At 36.6% G+C, this 22,823-nt stretch overlaps 3 protein-coding genes across 4 annotated transcripts; 1 reads left to right on the forward strand and 2 right to left on the reverse strand.

The window, feature by feature from the left end:
- Positions 1-2,423: 2,423 nt before the first annotated feature.
- LOC105394090 (cuticle protein 19) lies at positions 2,424-5,377 on the reverse strand. The gene is made up of 4 exons (XM_048628943.1): positions 5,190-5,377; positions 4,782-4,881; positions 3,295-3,564; positions 2,424-2,766 (listed from the first exon to the last, which is right to left on the reverse strand). The coding sequence occupies exons 1-4, from the start codon at positions 5,307-5,309 to the stop codon at positions 2,672-2,674; spliced, it is 585 nt and encodes a 194-aa protein (XP_048484900.1). The 5' UTR covers positions 5,310-5,377; the 3' UTR covers positions 2,424-2,671.
- Positions 5,378-7,589: 2,212 nt separating this feature from the next.
- LOC125488567 (putative nuclease HARBI1) lies at positions 7,590-9,753 on the forward strand. Of its 2 annotated transcripts, XR_007267580.1 has the most exons (6): positions 7,590-7,656; positions 7,781-7,977; positions 8,058-8,190; positions 8,783-8,919; positions 9,044-9,191; positions 9,344-9,753. XR_007267580.1 is itself a non-coding variant. In XM_048628947.1 (3 exons), exons 1-3 carry the CDS (start codon positions 8,817-8,819, stop codon positions 9,585-9,587), a joined length of 495 nt encoding a protein of 164 aa, XP_048484904.1. In that variant the 5' UTR covers positions 8,758-8,816; the 3' UTR covers positions 9,588-9,753. The 2 variants fall into 2 exon arrangements, 1 of the variants encoding a protein (XP_048484904.1); XM_048628947.1 differs by lacking the exons at positions 7,590-7,656; positions 7,781-7,977; positions 8,058-8,190 and having other exon boundaries at positions 8,758-8,919.
- Positions 9,754-13,787: 4,034 nt separating this feature from the next.
- On the reverse strand, positions 13,788-19,493 carry LOC125488452 (cuticle protein 7-like). The gene is made up of 4 exons (XM_011566298.3): positions 19,482-19,493; positions 17,717-17,926; positions 14,770-14,866; positions 13,788-14,213 (listed from the first exon to the last, which is right to left on the reverse strand). The coding sequence occupies exons 1-4, from the start codon at positions 19,491-19,493 to the stop codon at positions 14,083-14,085; spliced, it is 450 nt and encodes a 149-aa protein (XP_011564600.3). The 3' UTR covers positions 13,788-14,082.
- Between the last annotated feature and the right edge of the window lie 3,330 nt (positions 19,494-22,823).

Consider the following 22,823-nt stretch of genomic DNA (forward strand, 5'->3'; position numbering starts at 1 on the left):
ACTTTTCAACACCCTGTATATTGTGTAGCTTACCTACCATACACAACCGTTAAAATAAAATAAATTACCCCTCAGAATATAAACAGGCTCGCGCTTTGGCATACTGCATTGACCGTATAGTTCTTATTCGGAGAATCTAATAAGTGTCATTATGTGCAATGTTTACCTTTATCTATGCATCTGTAACTCTATAGCACAGGGGTATAATCGTGACAGTTGTGACATTGCGAAAAAGAGACGCTTAGCTACATTAAAGCGTAAGAGAGAAACGTTAAGCTGTACAGGTTTTTTTGTCCTTTTTGCTCTGGCGCCTGTTTACGTCAGTTTTGGCAGTTCTCTTTGCCAAACAATGAATACTATGACAAACAAAGGCTGACAGTTACAACAAAGAATTTCTAAAAGTTATTTATTGATAATTTGCTAGTGGTTTGTGGATGTTTATTAAGTTTATTAGAATATTATCACCACTTAACGACTGTGAGACATGGGTGGGTATAGTTTGTTCGGTTGTACAGAGCATAGTGAACGAAAACACGATGGAACTATGGATGAGATATCTTTTCACATGTAAGTAGATAATATCAAGTTTTACAAGCTTACATTCACTACGGTACTATCTGTTGGCTTGATTTTAATATAAAACGATACCCATTTTAATACTGTAAGGTCTTTTAGTATCAATTTTAAGTAAAAATTACGAGGTACCATATAATAACAAATCTCATAGTGTTGCCAGTTATTGAAAATTTATTTTACCCAGAAACAATATAATATTATGTAAAGAAAATACTAGAAATTGTAACTAAGTTTATAATATAAGAATTCGATGCTGCTGGCCATAATTGATATGGGTAGAAGATGAATAACTTAGATTCTGGGAATTCTAATTGAATAAATGTGTGATTTCTTCTGTATATGCATATTAAGTTTATTGTATAGCTATAAAATACTTAGGTGTTTCCTTTAAAAATAACCTCCATCACATATTTGGCCCACAATCATAATGCTCATGCTCACCCATTTATCTCTGCTTCATAGGTTTCCGACAGGAGAAAAAACATTAAGAAAATGGATAAACGCTACCAGACCTACAAATTGGGAACCAAAGAATCATACAAAAATTGTGTTCGGCACATTTTGAAGAGGGTTGTTTCGCTCGGATCAATCAATCATACAATCCACTCAGTTTGTGTACAATAAATAAATGGCTTCTCCATTGTCCCTAGTGTGGATCCCAAACACGAGTGCTCCGGATGGAGTACGGGAAGTGAGCGTGCCATCAACAGCTCCGGCACCTGTCAGGACATCAGGGAGGGGTCTCACCACCCCGAGGCGACTCTCCTAGTGAGTACTGTGGCTATACGCTGCAGCGGCTAGATCCACTGCTCCATGGATCCCTGATGTCAGACTGCCGTCTGACTGAAGGTATAGTGCCTGTTGTTTATGACCAAGTCGTCGGGAATGACAGGCACTATAAAACAATACGTAGTTTTAGAAAACGGGTATCGTGTACATTACACACACGAAATAAAAGGTCTATCAGGATAAAAAAAACTTTATTTTTATTGAATAAAAATTAGAACTACAAACAAAATAATAATAGATAGGTACTTACTTATGTAGCAAGTGTTCAATAAATGTATGTAAACATAAATAACACCTACTTTGGTGGCTCGTCGTATTGTTGGCACTATTATTTAAAAACCCCAAATATTATATTTTGTTGTTCATTCAAAACAGCTGTCACAACGAAAAATCACTGATAGATGATCAGTTAAAACTAGCTTTTACTAGGCAAATCCGTTCTACGTAAGTAAGCGAGTGAGTTCAAACTGTTGAGTTCAAAATACAGCCCTTCAAAAATACACGGAATTGCAAAAGTAGAATTAGAACAGAATGAATTTGCCCAGAATTACTCCCTTTTGGGTTGATACCACTTTTGCGATAACCTACATACAATGTATTACTGGAAATTGACCCATATTCTTCGTCGCTGAAATAATAAAATTGTATACAAATGATAAATTCATTTTTGGATTAAATTAATTTCTGTTTCCTCATCTTTGCTAAGAAACGCCGCTCCGTTAAAGGAGATCTTAATCACATAAAATGCTATGTACTTAGGTATGTTTGATTGTCACTCTCTTTGACATCGGCCTCGGTCTCCTATTTGCTAAGTCATTAGCCGCGTCCCACCGCCCGCACGCCTCGGTGTTTCTAAGGCCTGGGTCTCCTATTTACTCCGTAGGTCGCGTCAAGTGTCACCGCCGTAGGCCGCGTCGCGATGCTCATACATCTACGCGCCAAACGTCGGCGTGTGAGGGAGACCGCATCAGTACATTTCTATAGTGAACATCGTGACGCGGCCTACGGCGTGACGCTGGACGCGACCTACGGCGTAAATAGGAGACCAAGGCCTTATTAGTCAAGCAATGCGCGGTCTGTATGGTCATTGCTGAGGGCACCGCATACAGACCAAGCATTCGATGGCGTTCTAGGAAACCTAGGTACGGCTGGTGAGTACGCGGATAAAGGTCACAGCACATATAAGCGTAACGTAAACGGATCGCCTCTTTTTCTTCTATCAATCAGTAGAACGCTAGCTCGCGAACGCCTGGAAAATCGATCCGTATACGTTACTATTATAATGTGCAGAGACCATTATAGTCATTTATTGATAGAACTGTCCATGTGGATTTTGAGCGTATGGTCCGTCGAACTCAAAGCCATCGTACTCAAACAGTTGTGGCCCGTCCTTGGCGAAATCTGCAAATTACAATAAACCACGTCAGTCTCTGTGTAGGTTTAAATGGTCAAATAACAATAGCCTAATGTCGGGGATGTGAATTGTTATTGCAACTAATTGGACAGAACAATACATGTAGTGGACGTATTGTTGGTTCTTAGATTTTCGTTGTATCATAGAAATGCAATCAAGGGACTTACGAGTATATAGAGTCAATTATCTCATTAAAAAGTATGTTATTGATGATGATATTTTGTAAATCTCGATATCCAAATGTAATAATATGTTTGTCTGTGAGTCAGTAGTAGTAGTAGTTTTAACATTTACCATCATCAGCTTGTGCATTGGTATTCCAATGTTAGACATAGGACTCTCCAAAGGAGCGCCACAAATCTCTGTTCTCAAACTTACTCATCCTACCCTTGCCATCACCTTCGGTCGTCGCTTCATTCACCTATGCGTGGTCTCCACTGGAGAACTCGTCCGGCAACGATAACCAGCTCTCCGGCAGATATCACTTGAGATATAAAAATAAGTTTCAAACTTACAAAACGGCGCCCCTTGCGGCTGCGCAATAAACATTGGTCTTCCAAAGAATTGCTGCGGGACTTCTACTGGCACTGGTATTGGCTTGGTGATGTACTGGACCACCGGCTTCACATGCTGGACCGGGGGCGGCGGGGGCGCGGGGTGAGGGTGCGGGGAGGCGTGCAGAGACGGGCCAGTCTTGGAGACCACTGCGTTGAATCCATTGATGGAGTCGGCGGTGTAGTCAACTGTTCGGATGGAGCCGTCTGGCTCGACTAGCGAGTATTGGCCTGGAAGATGGAGAGGTTTATGTTTTAATTCAATTTGGGATGCGGAAAATTCATTTTTGTACAATACATCAGTAGGTAGGTATATGTATTTATTACGGTTGGTAGAAGTTTCGAAGGTTAAATATTATAAATTTTACACCCTTTAATAGTTATACTTAATACCTAATCAATTATAGATACATTAAAAACAGGAACGTTCTAGCACAGAAGTTAACGTTTATAGGTACTATGTACCTTATCATTCAATGACCATCACTAGCCGATGCTCCTCTAACCTAAATGTTAAGTAATTTCTACCGAGCAAACATGTCTAAATTGAGGAAAATTTTGCCAATCACTGTTTACTAACGAGCCTAACAACTGAAAGTGTTAATTTAGAAATCTGGCTGCCCCACTCATAAACTAACTCGTGTTTCACATATTTTATGTAAAACCAAAAATTTACAAACAATACACACATTATCTGATTTAAGACAAAACAATTGTTAAGGATTTATCTCTATGTACCCGTATGTATGCATGTACCATACTTGTAAGTATGTATTAATGTACATTACAACTATGCGGCTGTGTATTGTGAAGATAATGTGTGGGAAAATAACTATATCGCCCAAATCTTACTGCTTTATAGTACCTATACCTTTGTACTATCACTGTGTATTATCGTTGTATCTGCTGCGAAGCAAGACCTTATAATGTAGAAATAGGTCACTGAACATAGGTAGCTACCGCAATAAATATTATACGGCTACTTACTACGTTATTGATTTACGGATACCTATAAATAAACAATGTATATAATAATAAATTTGGTACTTAGTAAGGTATTCTATAGGGATAGGAGCGTGTTTCATAATAAAAAAAAAATCAGGAAAGTTATGGGTAAGTATCCCTTTGAATTACAGTGAATATTCATGATAAAATCGTGAACTTTTTATAATCGCATCTTTTTATCATTTATTCTTTGATTGGGCACATATGCAATGTATTTCTATTTTCTATTATTTTCTCTTCATCGCTATCACTAAGTAACTTCATTATAAAGTTACCATATTTAGTAGTTTCGTAGTTCTTCCTGCTTTCATATACTTATAATATCTTATTTTGAACCTTTCTATTGATTTTCCTGTACCTCCTGTAGGTTGGCTGGTTGAAAATGCTTTTAACATTAAGTTCAAATCATATTTGTACAAAAAAGTATTAAATAAACTACAAACCTTTGACGACGTCTCCATCCCTGGTCTCGTGCTGGGACTTGATGTCTCCGGTGTTGTGGTCTGCCACGCCGTAGTTGAACGCGTACTTCGGATGGTCTTGCTGAAAAATTGAAGACAGACACTTATTATTCATCCTGTTTTCTTTGTTGATTTAAATAAAATTGATAGTTTTCATTAATAAGCTGAACATAATTATGTGTAAGGTAAATATGTCTTCAGTCAGATAGCACATTATTCGATGTCGCATTATTTAAGGAAAAAAATAGTGAAAATCATGAAAATCTCTATTAAAATACCTACACACTTGAAATTTCATGACCTACTTACACATAATCTTGCGTAATATAAAAAAAAACGATCAAATTATAACACGAGCCCATTCATCACAAAATAACATCACAAACTTACATAATATTTCCCGGCTCCCTCCACCCCCACATACACAGGCTGCAACAACCCATGCTTCGGGACCGCATCCACCGCACACATCACTACCACCAACAAATACCCACACCGACTCAACATCATACCCCAACACTATGAACCACTGTGAAGACACCTCACGCTATGGGAGCTCCGATCCTGAATAGTACAATAGACAGGTTCACAGGCATTTATATGTGGCCTTATTTACTAGAGAGCGCTAGCCTTGGCGACGGGGTATCGTGGGGCTACCGAAAATGACGTCTTCGCCGTACTATCCACCATATTCAACACCGTCAGCCGATAACCCTTAAGCTCAGCCATCTAAGGGCTATTTTAACTACATAATTATGCGTTAGATGATACGCAAAGCAATAATTTTAAGCTATGTTTGAACAGTCAGTTTTATTGCTCAAGTAATAGGGTCGGTATGGGTATCTGCGTATGTTTGGTCGAGTGTACTAGAAGGCTAATTGAGAAAAGTTTCGCACGGTGTCCGAATGTAGATTACATTGCGACAGCGCAGACGCCGCTATAAGGCAGTCGTGTCAAATGAGACACCTGTTGTGGAGTATTAGTCATCATAGCGAAGATCTAGATCCATCAAGACTTATAGGGAACCTAAAGGACCTATGGGAATTTAGTTAAAACTTCTTGACGTAAAATATCATACCGAATGATTGGTAGGTACTTGAATGGCTAAAATGTTGTAAAGTTTTTGTCAGTAGGTAAGTATTATGAACTTTCAGATAAGTTTATACCAACATTATTTGTAAGTATTCAAAATAAAAAATCCCATAGTTATAGTTAGGTAGTTGTATGTACACTTGCACGCATACATCGTCGTAGGAATATTCTATGCACGTGTTGCATAAAAAGTTGACACTGTTCTCCCAAAATCAGCCTTATTCTTAGGATATTAAGTAATTTAGGTTGGTGGCACATGAAGTTGTATCGTCACATCATATTTCCTACTTCACACGCAAATAACTCATATGAACATGCAACTTGTAATAACAAGATTACTTGCGAAATTATTACGGTTACACCTATCTTGGTAACTTAGGGCAGTTTCAAACTAGATCATCTATATTTTGGTATGCAGATGTTACCTGCATACCCAAGTACTTACTTGCGTTGCAGTCCCAATTTCATTTTGTAGAACCGAATTACTATTTCTTATCTCTGAATACCCACAGGAAAATATTTTAAGCAAAGCCCAGTTTGCGGGAAATGCTCGTACCTACTATACATATTATTGTAGTTTTTTATGCGTTCCAAAGCCTTTTCAAAAAACATACGTGGTATTCTATTTTCAACAAATGGCAAGAAATCAAAAATTTCATCGAGTCAAACTTACAACACCTTCTTTCTTTAGCAAACAGCGCATGCGTAACTAACCAGTGTCATCCTACAAGAAGAAGGCTTCTTGAAGTACATCCTAAACTATTGAAGAACAATAGCAGACCTCTACACAAATAGAGAATAAATCGACGAACACAGCGGAACACTTCCGAAGAAACTGCTTAATTGAATCGGTGTGAAGGTAAAAAGTTACTTTACTGCCTCAGCAGTAGTATAAACTGTAGGATTTACGAGTTCGAAAAGATGTATTATTCTGATGTTGACTTTCTTTGGCCTACAATGCACCAGCTTCATCATAAGGTAACTTATTCAGTTAAGTAGTCTATAATTTTCAAGATTTGATTTCGAGATCTATGGGCTGGGCTCTTTTTAATATATAGCAGGAGTATAGCAGAGTTCTCAACCACTGATGAATTCATCTTTTGCTGAAACCTATAAGTTTTCCTAAGAAACATCTAAGAAATGCACTTTTTTCAATCTCTCATACGAAATTCCTCACTAAAGCTGACTTGCTCCAGAAAGTTATTCAAAATTAAATCTTTGATCCCTTGCTCTGACGGTATAATGTCTGATGCAAGCCACTCTAAGGGTCTGGGGGCCTACTCGGTAACGCGAAAATCGAAATAACGTTCAACGTTCGGGCCATTTTCGCACTCTGTAGGGAGAGTTTTACGCACGAACGAACGAAACAACGAAGTTTCGATTTTCTATACAAAATGGTACTCTGAACTGCAATGTCAAACACGTAATATTGAGTTTGACAGCTCATTTACTGTCAGTTTTACTTCAAATTTCACGTCTACACAAGAGGTAACGTTGAGATATTCGTTTTGCTGTAATTGCTGAAAATAACATAAAGAATGGCTAGGTATTTGCTGATGCAAGAAATTCTTCGGGAGGAGAGAAGGAAAAGGCGAGTGGCCCTAAGAAGAAACTTCCGCTTGCACACAATTCCCGACTCTGAATTCGTAAATAACTACCGTCTGAGTCGGGAATTGTCCGAATTGTTCCAAACGCTCTGTGTGAAGAGATTGTCCCGTTTCTTCCTCCAAGGATACGACACCGGGGTATTGATCCCATAATGAAGGTAAAACTCAACAAGTATCTTATTTTCATATTACCTTTAACCATAAAAATCAGATGATAAATAACGTAAATATCAGACAATGATAAAACATAACTGACTAACATAATTTCCGCATTTATTTCAGATTTTGGTAGTATTAAACTTCTATGCAAGGGGTAGTTATCAAGGTGCCGTAGGCCTCAACAGCGATGTACTCATGGCACAGCAAACTGTGTCTAGGTGCATCCATGAATTCACGGATGCCTTGAATAGAGCTGAGATTTTGAGGAAGTACATTCGCTTCCCACAAAATAGGGAAGAAAGGAATGTCATCAAACAAAAGTAAGACAAAATTTTATTTACAGTTACTTAGACCTACAATTATTGCAAAAAACAATCTATTTAATAGATTTATATTTCAGATTTTCCGATAGATATGGGATACCGGGGGTATGTGGCTGCATAGACTGCACCCACATTAAAATAATAAGCCCTGCTGAGCATGAAGAGCGGTGCTTTAATAGGAAACATTGGCATTCCATTAACTGTCAAGTGGTACGTATTTTAATTCAAAAAATTCATGACCATTACCCAAGTGATGACTAGGGCATGCAATACCGGAACAATTTTCAATACCGGTATTGAGTTCCGGTATTACAACTCAATACCGGGATCCCGGTATTAATACCGGTATTAGACTTCCTTGTAATAAATGGCATATACTGTGTTTAAAGGTCGTATACATCAAAATAAAACAAGAAAATGCAATCATATTCTGTATTTTGTTGTAGATTTTTACGAGAAATCAGTTTTAGAGTTTAAATTTTAGAATAAACTATTTTTTTACATCCGGTGCCGGTTTACGCATGGTCAACAGTAGATTTCTAGCAGCCGAAAACTGCATTAAACGGTTGGGAACAAGTGCGCTTTCACAGTATATACACACACAAGGCTAACTAAATCTTAATCGCTTTATTTATAGCCTAAAAAAGTCCGATTCCGGTATTACTTCAATACCGGTATTAACTTTCAATACCGGTATTGAAAAAAGCGGGAATTTTGTACGGGATCCCGGTATTACGAATACCGGTATTGCGGTATTGCATGCCCTAGTGATGACTCTCTAAAGAAAACATTTTTTTTTTAGATTTGTGACTCTGATTGCCTTATATTGAGTATTGATGCATCATACACATCATCATACATTGGGCATATGGGCCCAACATGAGATAAAAGCTCACATGGAAGAACTCTCAATACAGGGAGAGACTACATACCTACTGGGTAAATGCTCCAAATATAAATTTATCCATTCTCAACCTAAACTATCTCAAAGCCCAAAGCGAGGTGATGGATGTTGGTAACCCAAAATAATAATGTATTCATAATTTCATAACATGTTCTACAGGTGACTCAGGGTATCCTCTCCGGTCATTCATGATGACTCCAGTGGACCATGCAGTAGACGACTCACCTGAAGGGCGCTACAATATAATTCAGAAACGTGCCCGTTCCACTGTAGAGCACACATTTGGAATACTAAAAGGGAGATGGAGGTAGTACCTATTAAGCATACTTAATCCAATTGCATTTATTCATAAATATGAAACATTAAAGCTTCAATCTTCATTTAAAACTTACCTACACAACATGTCTCATTATTATAATACTTACCAATTAAAAGAGTTTAAATAAAGTTTTTTTTCAGATGCTTATTAGCCGCCAGAGAATTAAATTACACTCCTGAGACCGCTGGCAAAATTGCAATTGCATGCACTGTATTGCACAACATGTGCATACATGCTCGGCTCGACCATCCTGAATTAACAGAGGAGGACCTCGCAGCTGAGAACGCCCTGCCCATTCCCCAGCAAGCTGCAATTCCACAAGGACGGGCATTGGAGGAAGGAAGAAGAGTACGCAGAGTACTAATACATTTATTAGAGGCATAATATGCCCCCGGCTTTGTATGGATATACTTATATAAGACAAAACACTCCTTATTGTGAGGTTGTAGAAGACATTACTTTTAGTAATACGGCCGCTGATTGTACTATTTCTTTTCTATGTTTGTGAAACTGTTTCTGTTTGTGTGCAATAAAGAGTATTTTATCTTTACCTACCTATATTTTTTTAATTTTTATTGTTTCTGGTATGAATGTGTTTCTATTATATCCATAAAAATATGGTTTTACCGATCCTAAGATACTTACTTTGTGTGGATACATCTATTCATGCTAACACACTTATTTATAAAGAATAAAACAATTTTTCTAAATGAGAGATTTTTATTTTTTGGTTTCAGTCAAATATTGCTACTTATTGCTTAAACACTGATAAAATGCACTGTTTTCGCGCAGCCCCCCAAAGCATTCAGCTTTTGGGCGATTTCCTGCCACAGGCGATTGCTTCGCACTCTCCCATCTACGCTCCTCATACGACCGCGCGCGAGGTCTTGGTGCTCAAATAAGAACTCCAAGAGCTCTTGAGTCGTTGGATCTCTTCTGCGCCCGTTAGGGCGCAGGCTTCGGGTCTTTACCCGGGCTTCTGCTCCAGGGCCTACTAGCTCCTGGGTCCGTGGGGCCGCCTGTTCAGTCAGGCGGCGTCTGGTTGGTGTTCAACGTCTCAGTGAGCCGCCACATCGACTGGTTGCCGACGACAGCAGCTCACGAGGGAAAAGAGCTCTTGAATCTGCTCCGTGCTGCAGTTCCCAGACCCAGCCATGGTAGAAAGAAATTAACTTTGGCGCGTTCAACTTCAACTTAACTTTGTTTTGTGTTTGATTTTTTTATGAGCCTCTTTGACAGAAAGTCACAGACTACCATAGTGAAAAAAGTAGAGTAGAAATATTTTGATTTTATCAAAAATTTGTAATTTAAACGTCTCTGCATGAAAAATCATTTAAATAAATCAGTTTAATGTACATAAAAACAAACAGCGCATTTTAATTTTACGTAAAAATTATAATATGCAATGTTTTAATAAAACCGGTAATTTACCGATAAGCAACTTGAAAGCCCAACCAATACATTCATTCATTTCACTATTTCGTTCATTCACGTAGTACCTCTATGATTTGTCTATGATTTTCGAAGAACGTAGCGCGGCCGAAGTTGGTACAGAGTACCGATATGCCGTCATTAACGTACGGTTTTCGTTTTTCGTATTTAACGACGGAACGTGTTAGAGAGTAGCCCTCCTCTGTTCCACAATGTCTGGTTAGTGGCTACCTGACGGATAAAATACATGCTGTCACTCTCTGTTATTATTTTTTTGACAGTGACAGCATGTATTTTATCCGACAAGTAGCGACTAACCAGACATTGTGGAACAGGGGCTAAGTGTCTAATACAAAATGTCGTGATAGAAACTACCCGTGTGTAAAAAATATACTTAAAGCAATTATGCAGAGAGTAACTTTGCATTTTCCGGGGGTATGTTTCTTCAGCAAACGATCTTTTATACATTAGTTCATAGGTATATGGTTGATTTTTTATACGGAGCATGCAATTGATACTGTCACTATAATCAAGAGTATCAAGATATAATCACCTTTATTCATACATCGTTACATGTTCATACTAGGTAGTTCGGTATGTTGTTTGTATATTGTTAATCTAAGCATTAAGGTCACTGTTTTTTTTTACTCACAGTAAAGGTGACCACAAAGGGCTATAATTCTAGTCTTCATTGTTTTTGTTCTATTTCGCTACGAGTACCATAACATTTGACAAGGCTAGGCAAAAGACGAGTAGCCTTCGTAATATATCTCCATAACACCTACTATAGGCCAATTTCATGTGCCCTATCTGAGATCCAATCTAAACTATGTACTTACATATCTCATTGTTTTCGTGTTCTTATCATAGTACAGTCTTCTAAACAGATACCTGAGCGCTACGAAACTTTTCAGAGAGGCGCTAATAACTTTTGAACGACTAAACCTCTTTGATTGAATCAGGTAAATTTAACCAACTACATTACTGAATCAACGTTATAATAAAGTAGGTCAGGTTGGTACACCTGTCGAATAACACTGGTAAAATCTACCCTATGCATATTAGGTATGTATACAAGATTCGGTTACCATAACATTGGACATTCTGTTGGTTTGCAAATAAGACGGCGCAAATGGAGTTGGATCGGCCATGCCCTGCGTAGAGACCAAAATCACATTCCAAGACAGGCTCTTGACTGGAATCCGCAGGGCAGGCGTAAGCGAGGCCGCCCTAAACAAACCTGGCGCCGTTCAATCGATGCGGAGATGCAAGACGCGAAGATGACGTGGTCCGAGGCGAAGCTCGCTGCCGTCGACAGACAGAGATGGAGAACCGTTGTGTCTGCCCTTTGCCCCACGGGGGGGTCATAGGACGCCAAGAAGAAGACAAGATTCGGTAGCGACATTCAACCAATGCAGTTTGATCACTTGAAAAAATTCTTACATTAGGTACGTCTCGTCTTACAATAGTGGCATCTTGCTAATGAATCCTATACTTAACAACAACAGTATACGGTTTGTAATAAGTATTTCGTTATTAGTATTTAGATACAAAACTATTTAATCAAACAATACTTAATGAGATGCTGATGAGGTTTCATTGTTTGATATAAAGAGTCTTATTAAGTATTAAAATTACTGAGTATACATTATTATTTTATAAGTGGAATACCACCATATATTCTCTTTTGCCCGTTAAGGGAGTAGTCTTTCTAATAATAATGGCATTTATTTATTTATTTATTTTTATTTTACTATATTAGGAAAACTTAACTAATTTATTTTGTAGATAACAATGTCAGGGTAGCTTATGTTTCACAAGTTTCCACCTCTAGGTAGATTAGTTAGGTAGTATAGAGAGAGTTAACTAAAGCTATAAATAGACTTAATCTAAAAAATACACATAACTTTAAAACAAATAGAGGGAGTTAAATTATAAAACAAAAAACAAAGACTTAGAAAGAAATCAAACTAAATTAAACTAACTAGGTTTATGAGAACCAAAGTAGTCAGAAACCAGCTCATTGGAAATAGATGCTATGTTGTTGATAAAAATGTCTAAGTCACTGTGGTCACGCAATATATTATTTAAAAGATTAGGTACACGCCAGAAGAAAGAGTTCTGCCTGTAGTTACTTGATACAAGGGGGACATAGAACAAAGACGGCTGACGAATTTGCTTACTGACAAATCATTCATCATCATCATCATCATCAGTCTATAGCAGTCCACTGCTGGACGTAGCCTTCTCCCAAAGCCTTCTAGCCGGAGGGCGTCTCTACGCCAAAACACTTTTTCCCCAACGGTTATCGGTTCTTCGACAGATGTGACCAGTGACCAGCCCACTTACTAACTTGGTGAGCTATGTCAGTGACTTTAGTTCTCTATTGGATCACTTCGTTGCAGATGCGATCTTTCAGAGAGATACCAAACAGTTCTTTCCATAGCTCGCTCAGTGACTTTCAGTTGTTGGACCAGTCCCACTGTAAGGGCCCACGTTTCAGCCCTGTAGGTCATAACCCAGTAGGACACACTCATGAAATCACCTCAGTAACCACAATAGCAAGTCACAACTACGGCGCAGCGCCTTGACTAGAAGAGTTACTTACTTCGCAGGGAAGGTATACAAGAACTTACCTTATACAGGCACTTACACCGATTTTATGTTAGTTTACAAAAGTTAGTTAGTGCAATGGGGATATTATTGGCATTTTTAACTGTTACAACATAATAGGACCGAATGTCCTACAACCGGAATGGGTTTTCCATCAATTCTCCCCTTAAAGTAGTATGTAGTTTTCACGTCGTTTAAAGTTCAATACATTGAAGGCACTTTCCCATGTATTGGTACGTAAAAACTTGATTACACGGCTTAAAAGTTCATTGAAACTCGGAAAAATATCAACAACAACTTTTATTTTAACGCATACGCAATATTTAAATGCGAACAAGAAAAATACCACGCATCTATGGATAAAAATATAAAAGCTATACATACAAACCCCCTTATTCATAGAAAAGTTACAATACGTTTGAACTAATAAACTGTTTTGTCCCTCTCCGACAAAGACCAATTTGTTCTTTTACAGAGAGGGACAAAACAGTTTATTAGTTAAAACGTATTGTAACTTGTCTATGAATAAGGGGGAAAGAGTATGCTTATTAAAATCGGCATACAAATTTTATGTACACTTAAACATTAACAAACAACTCTAACAATTACTCAAGTACATTCCGTAGAAAACATCAAATTTATCATTTATAATAATAAAGTTAGTTAACAATAAATAACGATACAAAACAAGTAAAGAGATCTCCAACAACCAAACGAAATCCTGATCGCATTTCGGAGAAATACGTGGACCTATTTAGCGCTATCTATCTCATTGTAGTACCACTAACAGCTAAGCTTACACTCTTTAGTTCCTATTTGGTGTTAGACAACTCTCTTATAGGTGTAAGGCCTCATGTTGTGAGATGGGGGCGGTCCGGTGCACGACCGCGTTGAAACCGTTGTGTTTGTCGGCGGTGTAGTCCACGGTGCGCAGAGAACCGTCAGGCTCTACAACGGTGTATTGTCCTGAAAATAATAATTATTATTGTTATAAATTTTATGACTACCCAGATTTTTTTGTAAGCTCTACAACCTTTGTGTAATGTTTTGGACAGCGGTAAAATTTCTACGGCCCGGGTCACCTGCATTTATAAAATTAAATAGTTATCTGCATTGCGATTCTATAAAGCTAATTGTCAAAACTCAATTCTGAATCCGGAGTGAGTTTTCAAATTGGCATTCTGTTATTTCCGTAAACACATCGAATGCACACTAGCGATATCCTTACAAGGTTGGAAGTGAATAGAACTAAAGCAATTTCGAGATTTTGACAAATAATGTATGAGATGACATAATGTCATTGCTGTTCGAACGTGAAGTGAAAGGTGAAGTGAGAATGAAGATTGAAGTGAGATGCGAAGTGAAGTCTGATTTTACAGAATCGTAATGCTGATAAGAGTCCTGAATGTACTGATACTCACAAATTGAGGGATTTGATAACTGTATAGTAATAAGAGTAAAATATATTTGGCGACAATAACGTCCTCCGAAGGAAATTCAGTGTCTAACATGGTGTTTTTACCTTTGACAACATCACCGTCTCGGCTCTCGTGGTGGGTCTTGATGTCCCCGGTGTGGAAGTCGTTCACTCCATACTTGAATACGTACTTGGGATACGCCTGAAATTACAGGAAAGATGGGTGTTAAAAAGATAATAATAATAAAATTATGTACTATCCGTACTATTTTGTAGTCACTGTCTGTTTCGTAAATTTCTTGAATATGAATGATGTCCTGGATTTATAAGTTCTTTACGAGATTATACAGGTTGTTGCAAAAAGGGTATACTAAGCCGAAACCTACATGTGCAGCATGGTATATCTAAGCCTGAAACTCAAATCAGAATTTGAAAATTCGCGAAAAAAAAAATCTTTTTCCATAGAAACTTTGTTGGTCACGTGACTTTTTACTATGGAAAATAAAAAAATAAATCGCGAATTTCCAAATTCTGATTTCTGTTTTGGGCTTAGATATACCATGCTGCACATGTAGGTTTAGGCTTAGTATACCAACTTTGCAACACCCTGTATACAAGCTTACATAAGTCTAGTGTTTAGTTTTGTCACGTAATGGTACCTAACAAGTAAGTAACGGAAATATCACCTACATTTCTATAAAATCACTATATTTGTATGTATAACTGAACGTCACGTCCAAGCGATTTAAAGAGTTTGCTTTGACTCAGGTAAGTTTACCATAGAAAGAATATAGAGTGGTACTTGCAACATTAACATTATAAAGACATTTTTCAGACATTATAAGATGCTAGGAATATAGTACATGTACGAGCATATTTCGCTTTTTAGTGCGGATGTTACAAACATAGCTCTTAAGAATCTGCAAGCGGAGGTGAGTCGCCCATATGTCCTAGAACCAATGGCCGGTGGGGAAAACTAGCATGCATAGCGTGGGACGCCTTCCAGACCTACGGCAGTTCGCCGGGTAGTCAGTATGGCTGGATGAGCTGATGGATGCTGGATGATCAGACATTTTGTACGTATAGTGTAGCTGGCTCGGGATCTTCGCGGACAAAAATAAACCTATACTTGTAAACGTTCATATTTTATAATATTAAAGTAGATTTTAAGCATACAAAAATCCTAATAGTATACAACCTATATTATCTTATAGGTGTAACAAATACGATAAATTACCACTTTTCTCACATAACATTAGCAGTGGGACGGTTATTCTGCGCACGCGCCGATGAGGTAACGAGTTCCTACTCAGAGATGCGCCACGCGAGGGTGATGCCTCAATGATCACGTCATTACGTGTTTTATATTCTATTCTATTCGACATATTGATAATGCAAGTAAGGAATAAGTCATTTTCGACGAGGCATTTTACTAGGCAAAAAATAAACTGAAATCTTTATTTTACCTACGTTATTTCTGTGTATGGTTAGTTGGTCACTTTTTTGGGTAGTTAACCTATATGATATTTTCTTCACCGTATTGAATTCACGAATATGAAGACACGATCTCCTTATTGACAGATCTCAATGGTAACAGCTCACCATTTCTTCCAATTCACTTATTATAAATTATTAATATTTTAAAAATAACATTCATTAATCAATCTAATCAGTAGTCAGTTGCGAATACCCCATATTTTTAAACAAGACAACGGGAAAATGCCTTTTACCCATGACGTTCACACGCAGGAAGTAGGCTTTCGTTGACAGTTCCTGCTCATTCACACACACACACACATCACACACATACACTTCTTATAAATACTTCGAAACTCACACGCACTGATAATACAAATGACACTTTGTATTGTAGTTAGATTGTTATATAATTAGGAACTAACATTGCGATTCGTGATGCATATTTAGATAATTTAATTCATTTTAAATTCTGTAACTGTAACAGTGATTGTCATTTGTTTTTGTATGGATAGCAGGTGCAGAAATTCTAATCTAATTTACTAGCTAGGTACTACATAGTACTACTATACTTCTTAATCTTTCTCGTAAAAAATCTTAACGAAATAATTATATGAAATGATAATACCTAGGTATATTATAATATATTTTCCCCGCATTTGGTATTTTTACTCCATTAGACCATAAAACAAACTTTCGCAATATAATAGCACAAGTCGGATTATAGCTACAGCTGTAGACATTTGTATAATACCCTCACATTTCTGTGGTGTACTGAGAAATTACAGTCTTGTACAACTAGAAACGGTAATTTACTAGAAAATGCAACGTAATTCGTGAACTTGTTCCACATTGTGATGTAATGATATAGACAGGATTATGTCAGAATCAGTGTTCTGAATCAATACAATGTTCGTCTCTATCAGAAATCTTGTATGTGATCGAAAGATGGCAATAAAACGTTTAATACATTGTAGATCTCAATATGTACCTATATCCAATATAAAAATAAATACATTTAAAACTCATTCTAAAGCTTTAAGCGATAAGACCGCCATTTTTGTAAGTATGTGTTAGTATTTACTACAAAAAAAACACACACACGCACTCACGCCTTGTACTAATGTACTCCCTTGCGGGGTAGGCAGAGGTGCATTGCTGCACCCACTTTTCGCCAGAGTGTATGTTAGTCCCAATGTAATAGGGGGCGGGCCTATTGCCATTTTACGGGCACATCCAAGACCCGAGAACAAATATCTGTGTTTAAACAAATATCTGCTCCAGCCGGGAATCGAACCCGGGACCATCGGCTCAGTACCCAGTAGTCAGGGTCCAGGGTCACTAACCACTACGCCATTCGGTCGTCACCAATGGTAAAAATAACCAATGTCTCCAAAGGTTGTTTAGAATGACAAGCTTACAATGCATCCCGTAGGTATATATTTTTCTCTAATGCTGGAAGTTACTGTCTCATTTAGACCAGCACCATGTACCGGAAAAAACTATGTTAATATACCTACTTAGGAGGGTCGATGAAGGACAACAAAAGAAGCCTGATGATGATTATAATACTTACATAGTAATCGACGTGCTCATCATCGGAGATGTGTTCGTAGCCGAGCCGCCTCTGCGCGTGCGCGTGTGCCGCATGTGCCGCATGCGTGTCGTGGGCCGCGTGTGTGGCGTGCTGCACGTGTGTGGCGTGCTGCACGTGCGTGTCGTGTGGCCGGTACGTGAACATGCGGCCGTGGGCGCACGCGAACACTGCTGCCGCCAGGATCGTGAGCTGGAAGTGAAAATGCTGTGTTTAGGAGGAGGTGGCTAGAGGAAACTGTTGATGATAAAAAAACTGTATAGTTAAATACAGTGTGACTAAACAAAGGTGGTTTGAAAAAAAGAACATAAATAACTTATTATAATTATATAATTTCTCATGGAATAAATCATTTGAATTTTAATTCATTCTATCTGTAAAATGTCGGCCGTAAAGACTAGGTATTATATCACTGGAGAAGATCATGAAGTTAAATGTTATGTTTAATTATAATTAAAGTTAGGTAACAACAACCGATAAAATATTAATTGAAATGAGAGTACTCTATATTTAAAATTATTTCCTGTTATACTTATACAAATTACAGATACTAAACATTATGAAGTTAATACTAACCAGTTACATAATGAGCCGTTTTCCTTGACAGCTGTCAGTTGAGCTTTTGGGTAAGAGGATAGATGGCGTGAAAACGCAGTGTATCAACTGTCAAAAATTACATAGAGAGCAAAGAGTACTAAACTCAGAATAAGAACTCAAACTCAAACTATCTCAAAAGAGTCACTATCTCAAGTGCACTAACTCTACAGTATCAAGGGAGGAGGAGCAGATAGCTCAACTACAACTCAATTAATACAGGAGAAACACAAGGAAACTGAGAAAACTTGAAAAGAACGGCTGTACGCACAATCGCACTGAACGCTGAAGCAACAGTGACATCGACATCATAGAGAAAATAATACTACAATTCTACCTACCTACGTCACTTTCACATTTCGTTAGCCTCACAGAATAACATATTGTGATCTGAGTGTGTTCTGAGGGTTTGAAAGTTGGTACAACCCCAGACAACGCCATCTATTTCTCCAAAAAGGAACTTTTTTTTTTTTTAACAAACGCCTCATTGAAAGCGACAGTGAACTCAGAAGAAGAAAGAAGCAAGTTTTTTTATTGAACACATATTCTGAACAATGAGTGCAAAATAGTAATTATTGCTTCCATGAATGAGATGCTTCATCTAATAAGATGTACTTAATATAAGCAGAGTTCCCACCAACTTTCAGATTATGTTAAGTTTTATTGTTTTAGAATGACAAAAACTTTGATTCTTTCTTGTTATGTATGACTAAAGATGTAATGAGATGATTTTGTTACTTTGATATTGATATTATGTCGTGCTGAAATATTGCTAAGTAAAGTTGAGTACCGCTTGAATTTTTCACTTGTATTCTTGCCTTTAGAATACGAGACTTTTTTATGATAGTTCTTTTACTGCCACCTACCACAGAAAGATACTATCAATATCAATATTAATTTAACAGTAATTTTATTTTATTTTATAATGTGTTTAAAGCATGGTTAAGAATAGCTCATAATTATTATTTTTTACTTTGTTTAATTCTTTTTTTTATCACAAACTGTCAAATCTGTTGTAAATTGAACCGGGAGCCTGCGTTACAGGTTTTTCCTAGTGCAGGTCCCACTGTGTATTGTTTTTCTGTGAATGCTTTTTTGGCTAAATAAAGAATTTATTTATTTATATTGATAAATAAATCACTAATCATCTTACCTTGAGAGCCATTTTTCAAATCACCGAAGCAAAATCAATTAAACGATCACAAATTCACTGCAAATGGCAGTGACTACATAAGTTAGTAAGTATATATTTTTGTAAGCACTCGATAGGACGACCGTGTGTGGAATGTGGTAAGAGAAATTTCTCAGGGACTTTATATGAAGGCGTCTTTAGCAGTGGTGGTGGCTCGACATACCAAGAAATTGGTGCAAAAAAGTTAAAATCTGATCAGGTTCAACAGGTTACAACTGATTGTTTTAAATGTTATTTCAATGTTTAGAAAAAATATCTTTCTATATTATTAACAGTATTGGTATAAGAATTGCTGAATCGTAAAAGAGTTTTCCAGTTATGAAAATATTTGTAAGAAAGATTTGATTTCAAGCGAAATATTTTTTTCGATATTTACAAAGTTGTAAAACAAAAAGTGGTTTAAAATGGGTACCGATTTGAGCCACCCTTTTCTCCGTACTAAGTGTACCACTTTTGTAACACCCTGTAGAAATTATCATCATGGAAGCTCTACATCACAGTTTTGGATAATAATTTTTGGTTTAATCAACATACCTACATGTAATTTTCTGTTTTTATTTTTATTCTTTGGAATATTCTCTTCCCAATATTGGGGAGTTAATATCATTTTTATGCTGTTACTATGGAATACTCATTAAATATAAACTTTTGCTCGTGAGATTAGTATTGCAACATTTCGTAAACGGTCTGGAAATATATTTTCTAGGTTTTTTTCTATAATTCTTAGGTACCTACAAAGAGCCAGGGATCCAACACTCATGTTCCCACTTGAAATTTAAATAAGGTAGAAGATTCCTTGACTGTACCAGCTTGCTACTATACAGCTGCTAGCTCTATTTCTTGACATAATATTTCATAATTGGAGCAGTGGGTAATGTCTGCAGTTATCTTTATTAGTTGCATGCAACACTCTCCGATAGCCATATGAAGTGAATCGTATCCAATATTGAATAATGGTCACAGACGTTACATGAAATTACATACTTAAATGATCGCAGAAAATCTTGTTGTAGGTAAAAAATATTTAGGTACTTTCAGTATATTTTTCAGACGAATTGGAACACTTAGAGCAATTTTGGAATAATAGATATGTATAAAATTTTAATGGGGTATTCACCCCTTTCGTGTAAAGTATAATAAATGTGATATTATAGTATACATAATCTATATAAAAGTCTTGAAGTTTGGACAGAATAATGTAATATATAATGTATTATTTACGATCGTTACCTACTTGTACCTAATTTTTTCATAAAGTACCTATGTACAATTTTTTTTAATTGTATTTATATTGTACTTACTTATAAGCGAGGAGGTTAAACATACAATCAATGTTAAAAGTTATTTAAATTATAAGCTAACTGTGAAGATGGTACAAGTACTGAATGAAGAGGAAGCTATAATATGTGTAGCATCATATATTTAAACCGGAACAGATGGTGAGAGCTAAGTAAGCAAAATGCAGTCAATTTCCTATCAATTTGCATTAAGAACAATGTTCTCACATATCGTTTTTATATGTACTACCTATATACGCATGCAAAGTGCATCAAGCTTATTAGGATGTAAGGAAGGAGCCTCTTCGACCCACCAGTATTTATCTGTATCTTATACACCCTGGACAGTCAGTAACTGAGGCTAACCTGACTGGCTAATCTGTAGCAACCAATCAAGAAACGCTATTTCAGCTATAATGACTTGCTTAAAAGAATATTAATAATTTGACAAAATCTTATGGATTTGGATTAATTTATATAATGCCAATAAGAAGTAGGTAGATACCTATGGCGAAAAGTTTTGTTATAAATTTACGAATTTCGAAACATGGAACATAATTATAAGTAATTTTAATTTATTTTAACACTTTATTGTATACAAAATACCTACATAGTTATAACAATAAAAGATGGAGAGAATTAAACTAGAATCGTATACAAGGGCGGACTTATCGCCTCAACGCGATCTCTTCCAGTCAACACTGAAGGTAAGGAGACAAGTGTCCAACAATAAATTTAGTTATTAAGAGTTTAATACTCTAGTTTAACTCTTAATAACTAAATTTATTGTTGTATACCAAAGTACCTAACATAACCTATTTTCTAATATTTACACATAAGTAGGTAGGTACATCTTTTAGAAAATTTAGAATAGCTACATGTTACCTGTGTCACAGAAAGGCTTACAATAACACTATTGCAAATTTGTAACAACCTGTACAGTTTAGTTGTCAAACTAAACTTCCTGATGCCAACTTGAAAGACATGTCTTTCAACAATAAGCTCTGAACATGAACATACGAGTAACATACTTAACTTATAGTTGAATATAGCTGTAGAGCTAAATGTTTTCAAAGCAGACGAGGAACTGAATGTTAATAGTTACCAGTTAATACATATAATAATAAAATTGTATAAGTATCCCTTATTATTATTATCTATTCTATTCTACATTTTTAGGAGCCTTGCCCACCCCGCTCAAACTTATTGAATAAAAAAATATTTAGAACGTGCCTTTTTTTAATCAAATTAGTTCTAAAATAAGCTTCTATTTGGGTACAATCGATCTAAAAATTATAATTGGTGTCAGTCAGCCCAATATAATAAGTTAGAAACTTTTATATTATTATCAAACTTGCACTACAACACGCATTACAATATGTCACAAATGAGAAGTGAAGTGGCGTAATTTCAGTCGCTTACAACCTTACAACTTATTTACGATTGCAAACTAGGTACAACAAAATAGCTCTTAACCAACTGTTCGTATTTTATAAATTGGTCGATCTATATTTATAAAAGTGGCTTGCTATGAGTAGTAAGTATGTCGCCATAATTAATGTATATTGAGTAGCTCAACAGGGAGGTATATGATCAAATCGAAGGGTATGTTAATGTAAGTTACATGAAATACATTGCTCATTATTTAACTACTTATTGTGAATTCACATAAATATTATTATCATAACTTTATAACTTTTCCCGTGGAATTACGGGATAAAACATAGCCAGCCCTTTTCCCCTACGTTCTAAGAGCTTATCCAGGGTAAACCACATGAACTTAAAAAAAGTGTGGTAGGGTACCAACGTCATGTTTTACGAGAATCCTAAACAGCGATTCTTGATTCCGATTTTGAATACAATAAGTAATAATTATAATTCCTACTTTTCGTATATAAATCAGATCAATACGAATTTACTTTAGTTCTAGTTTTATGAAAAGACAATTCTGCTGATTTTCCATGCTCTGACTCCTGATTTAAGAGTATTGTGTAGCCAATAATGATGTGGTTATTTCATATAACGA

This window comes from Plutella xylostella, chromosome 22 (genome assembly GCF_932276165.1).
Source record: "Plutella xylostella chromosome 22, ilPluXylo3.1, whole genome shotgun sequence".
Classification (NCBI taxonomy): domain Eukaryota; kingdom Metazoa; phylum Arthropoda; class Insecta; order Lepidoptera; family Plutellidae; genus Plutella; species Plutella xylostella.

What these genes read in the sequence shown, in the direction of transcription:
- LOC125488567 (XM_048628947.1), top strand. Translation starts at nt 8,817, where the DNA reads ATGCATCATACACATCATCATACATTGGGCATATGGGCCCAACATGAG. An exon ending in AGAGACTACATACCTACTGG is followed by an intron (nt 8,920 to 9,043) that starts GTAAATGCTCCA and finishes CATGTTCTACAG; the next exon opens with GTGACTCAGGGTATCCTCTC. An exon ending in ATACTAAAAGGGAGATGGAG is followed by an intron (nt 9,192 to 9,343) that starts GTAGTACCTATT and finishes GTTTTTTTTCAG; the next exon opens with ATGCTTATTAGCCGCCAGAG.
- LOC125488452 (XM_011566298.3), bottom strand. An exon ending in ATGAGCACGTCGATTACTAT is followed by an intron (nt 14,867 to 17,716) that starts GTAAGTATTATA and finishes CTGTAATTTCAG; the next exon opens with GCGTATCCCAAGTACGTATT. An exon ending in AGACGGTGATGTTGTCAAAG is followed by an intron (nt 14,214 to 14,769) that starts GTAAAAACACCA and finishes TATTATTTTCAG; the next exon opens with GACAATACACCGTTGTAGAG.
- LOC105394090 (XM_048628943.1), bottom strand. Translation starts at nt 5,309, where the DNA reads ATGATGTTGAGTCGGTGTGGGTATTTGTTGGTGGTAGTGATGTGTGCG. An exon ending in GGATGGAGACGTCGTCAAAG is followed by an intron (nt 3,565 to 4,781) that starts GTTTGTAGTTTA and finishes TCCATCTTCCAG; the next exon opens with GCCAATACTCGCTAGTCGAG. An exon ending in GCCGCAAGGGGCGCCGTTTT is followed by an intron (nt 2,767 to 3,294) that starts GTAAGTTTGAAA and finishes TGTAATTTGCAG; the next exon opens with ATTTCGCCAAGGACGGGCCA.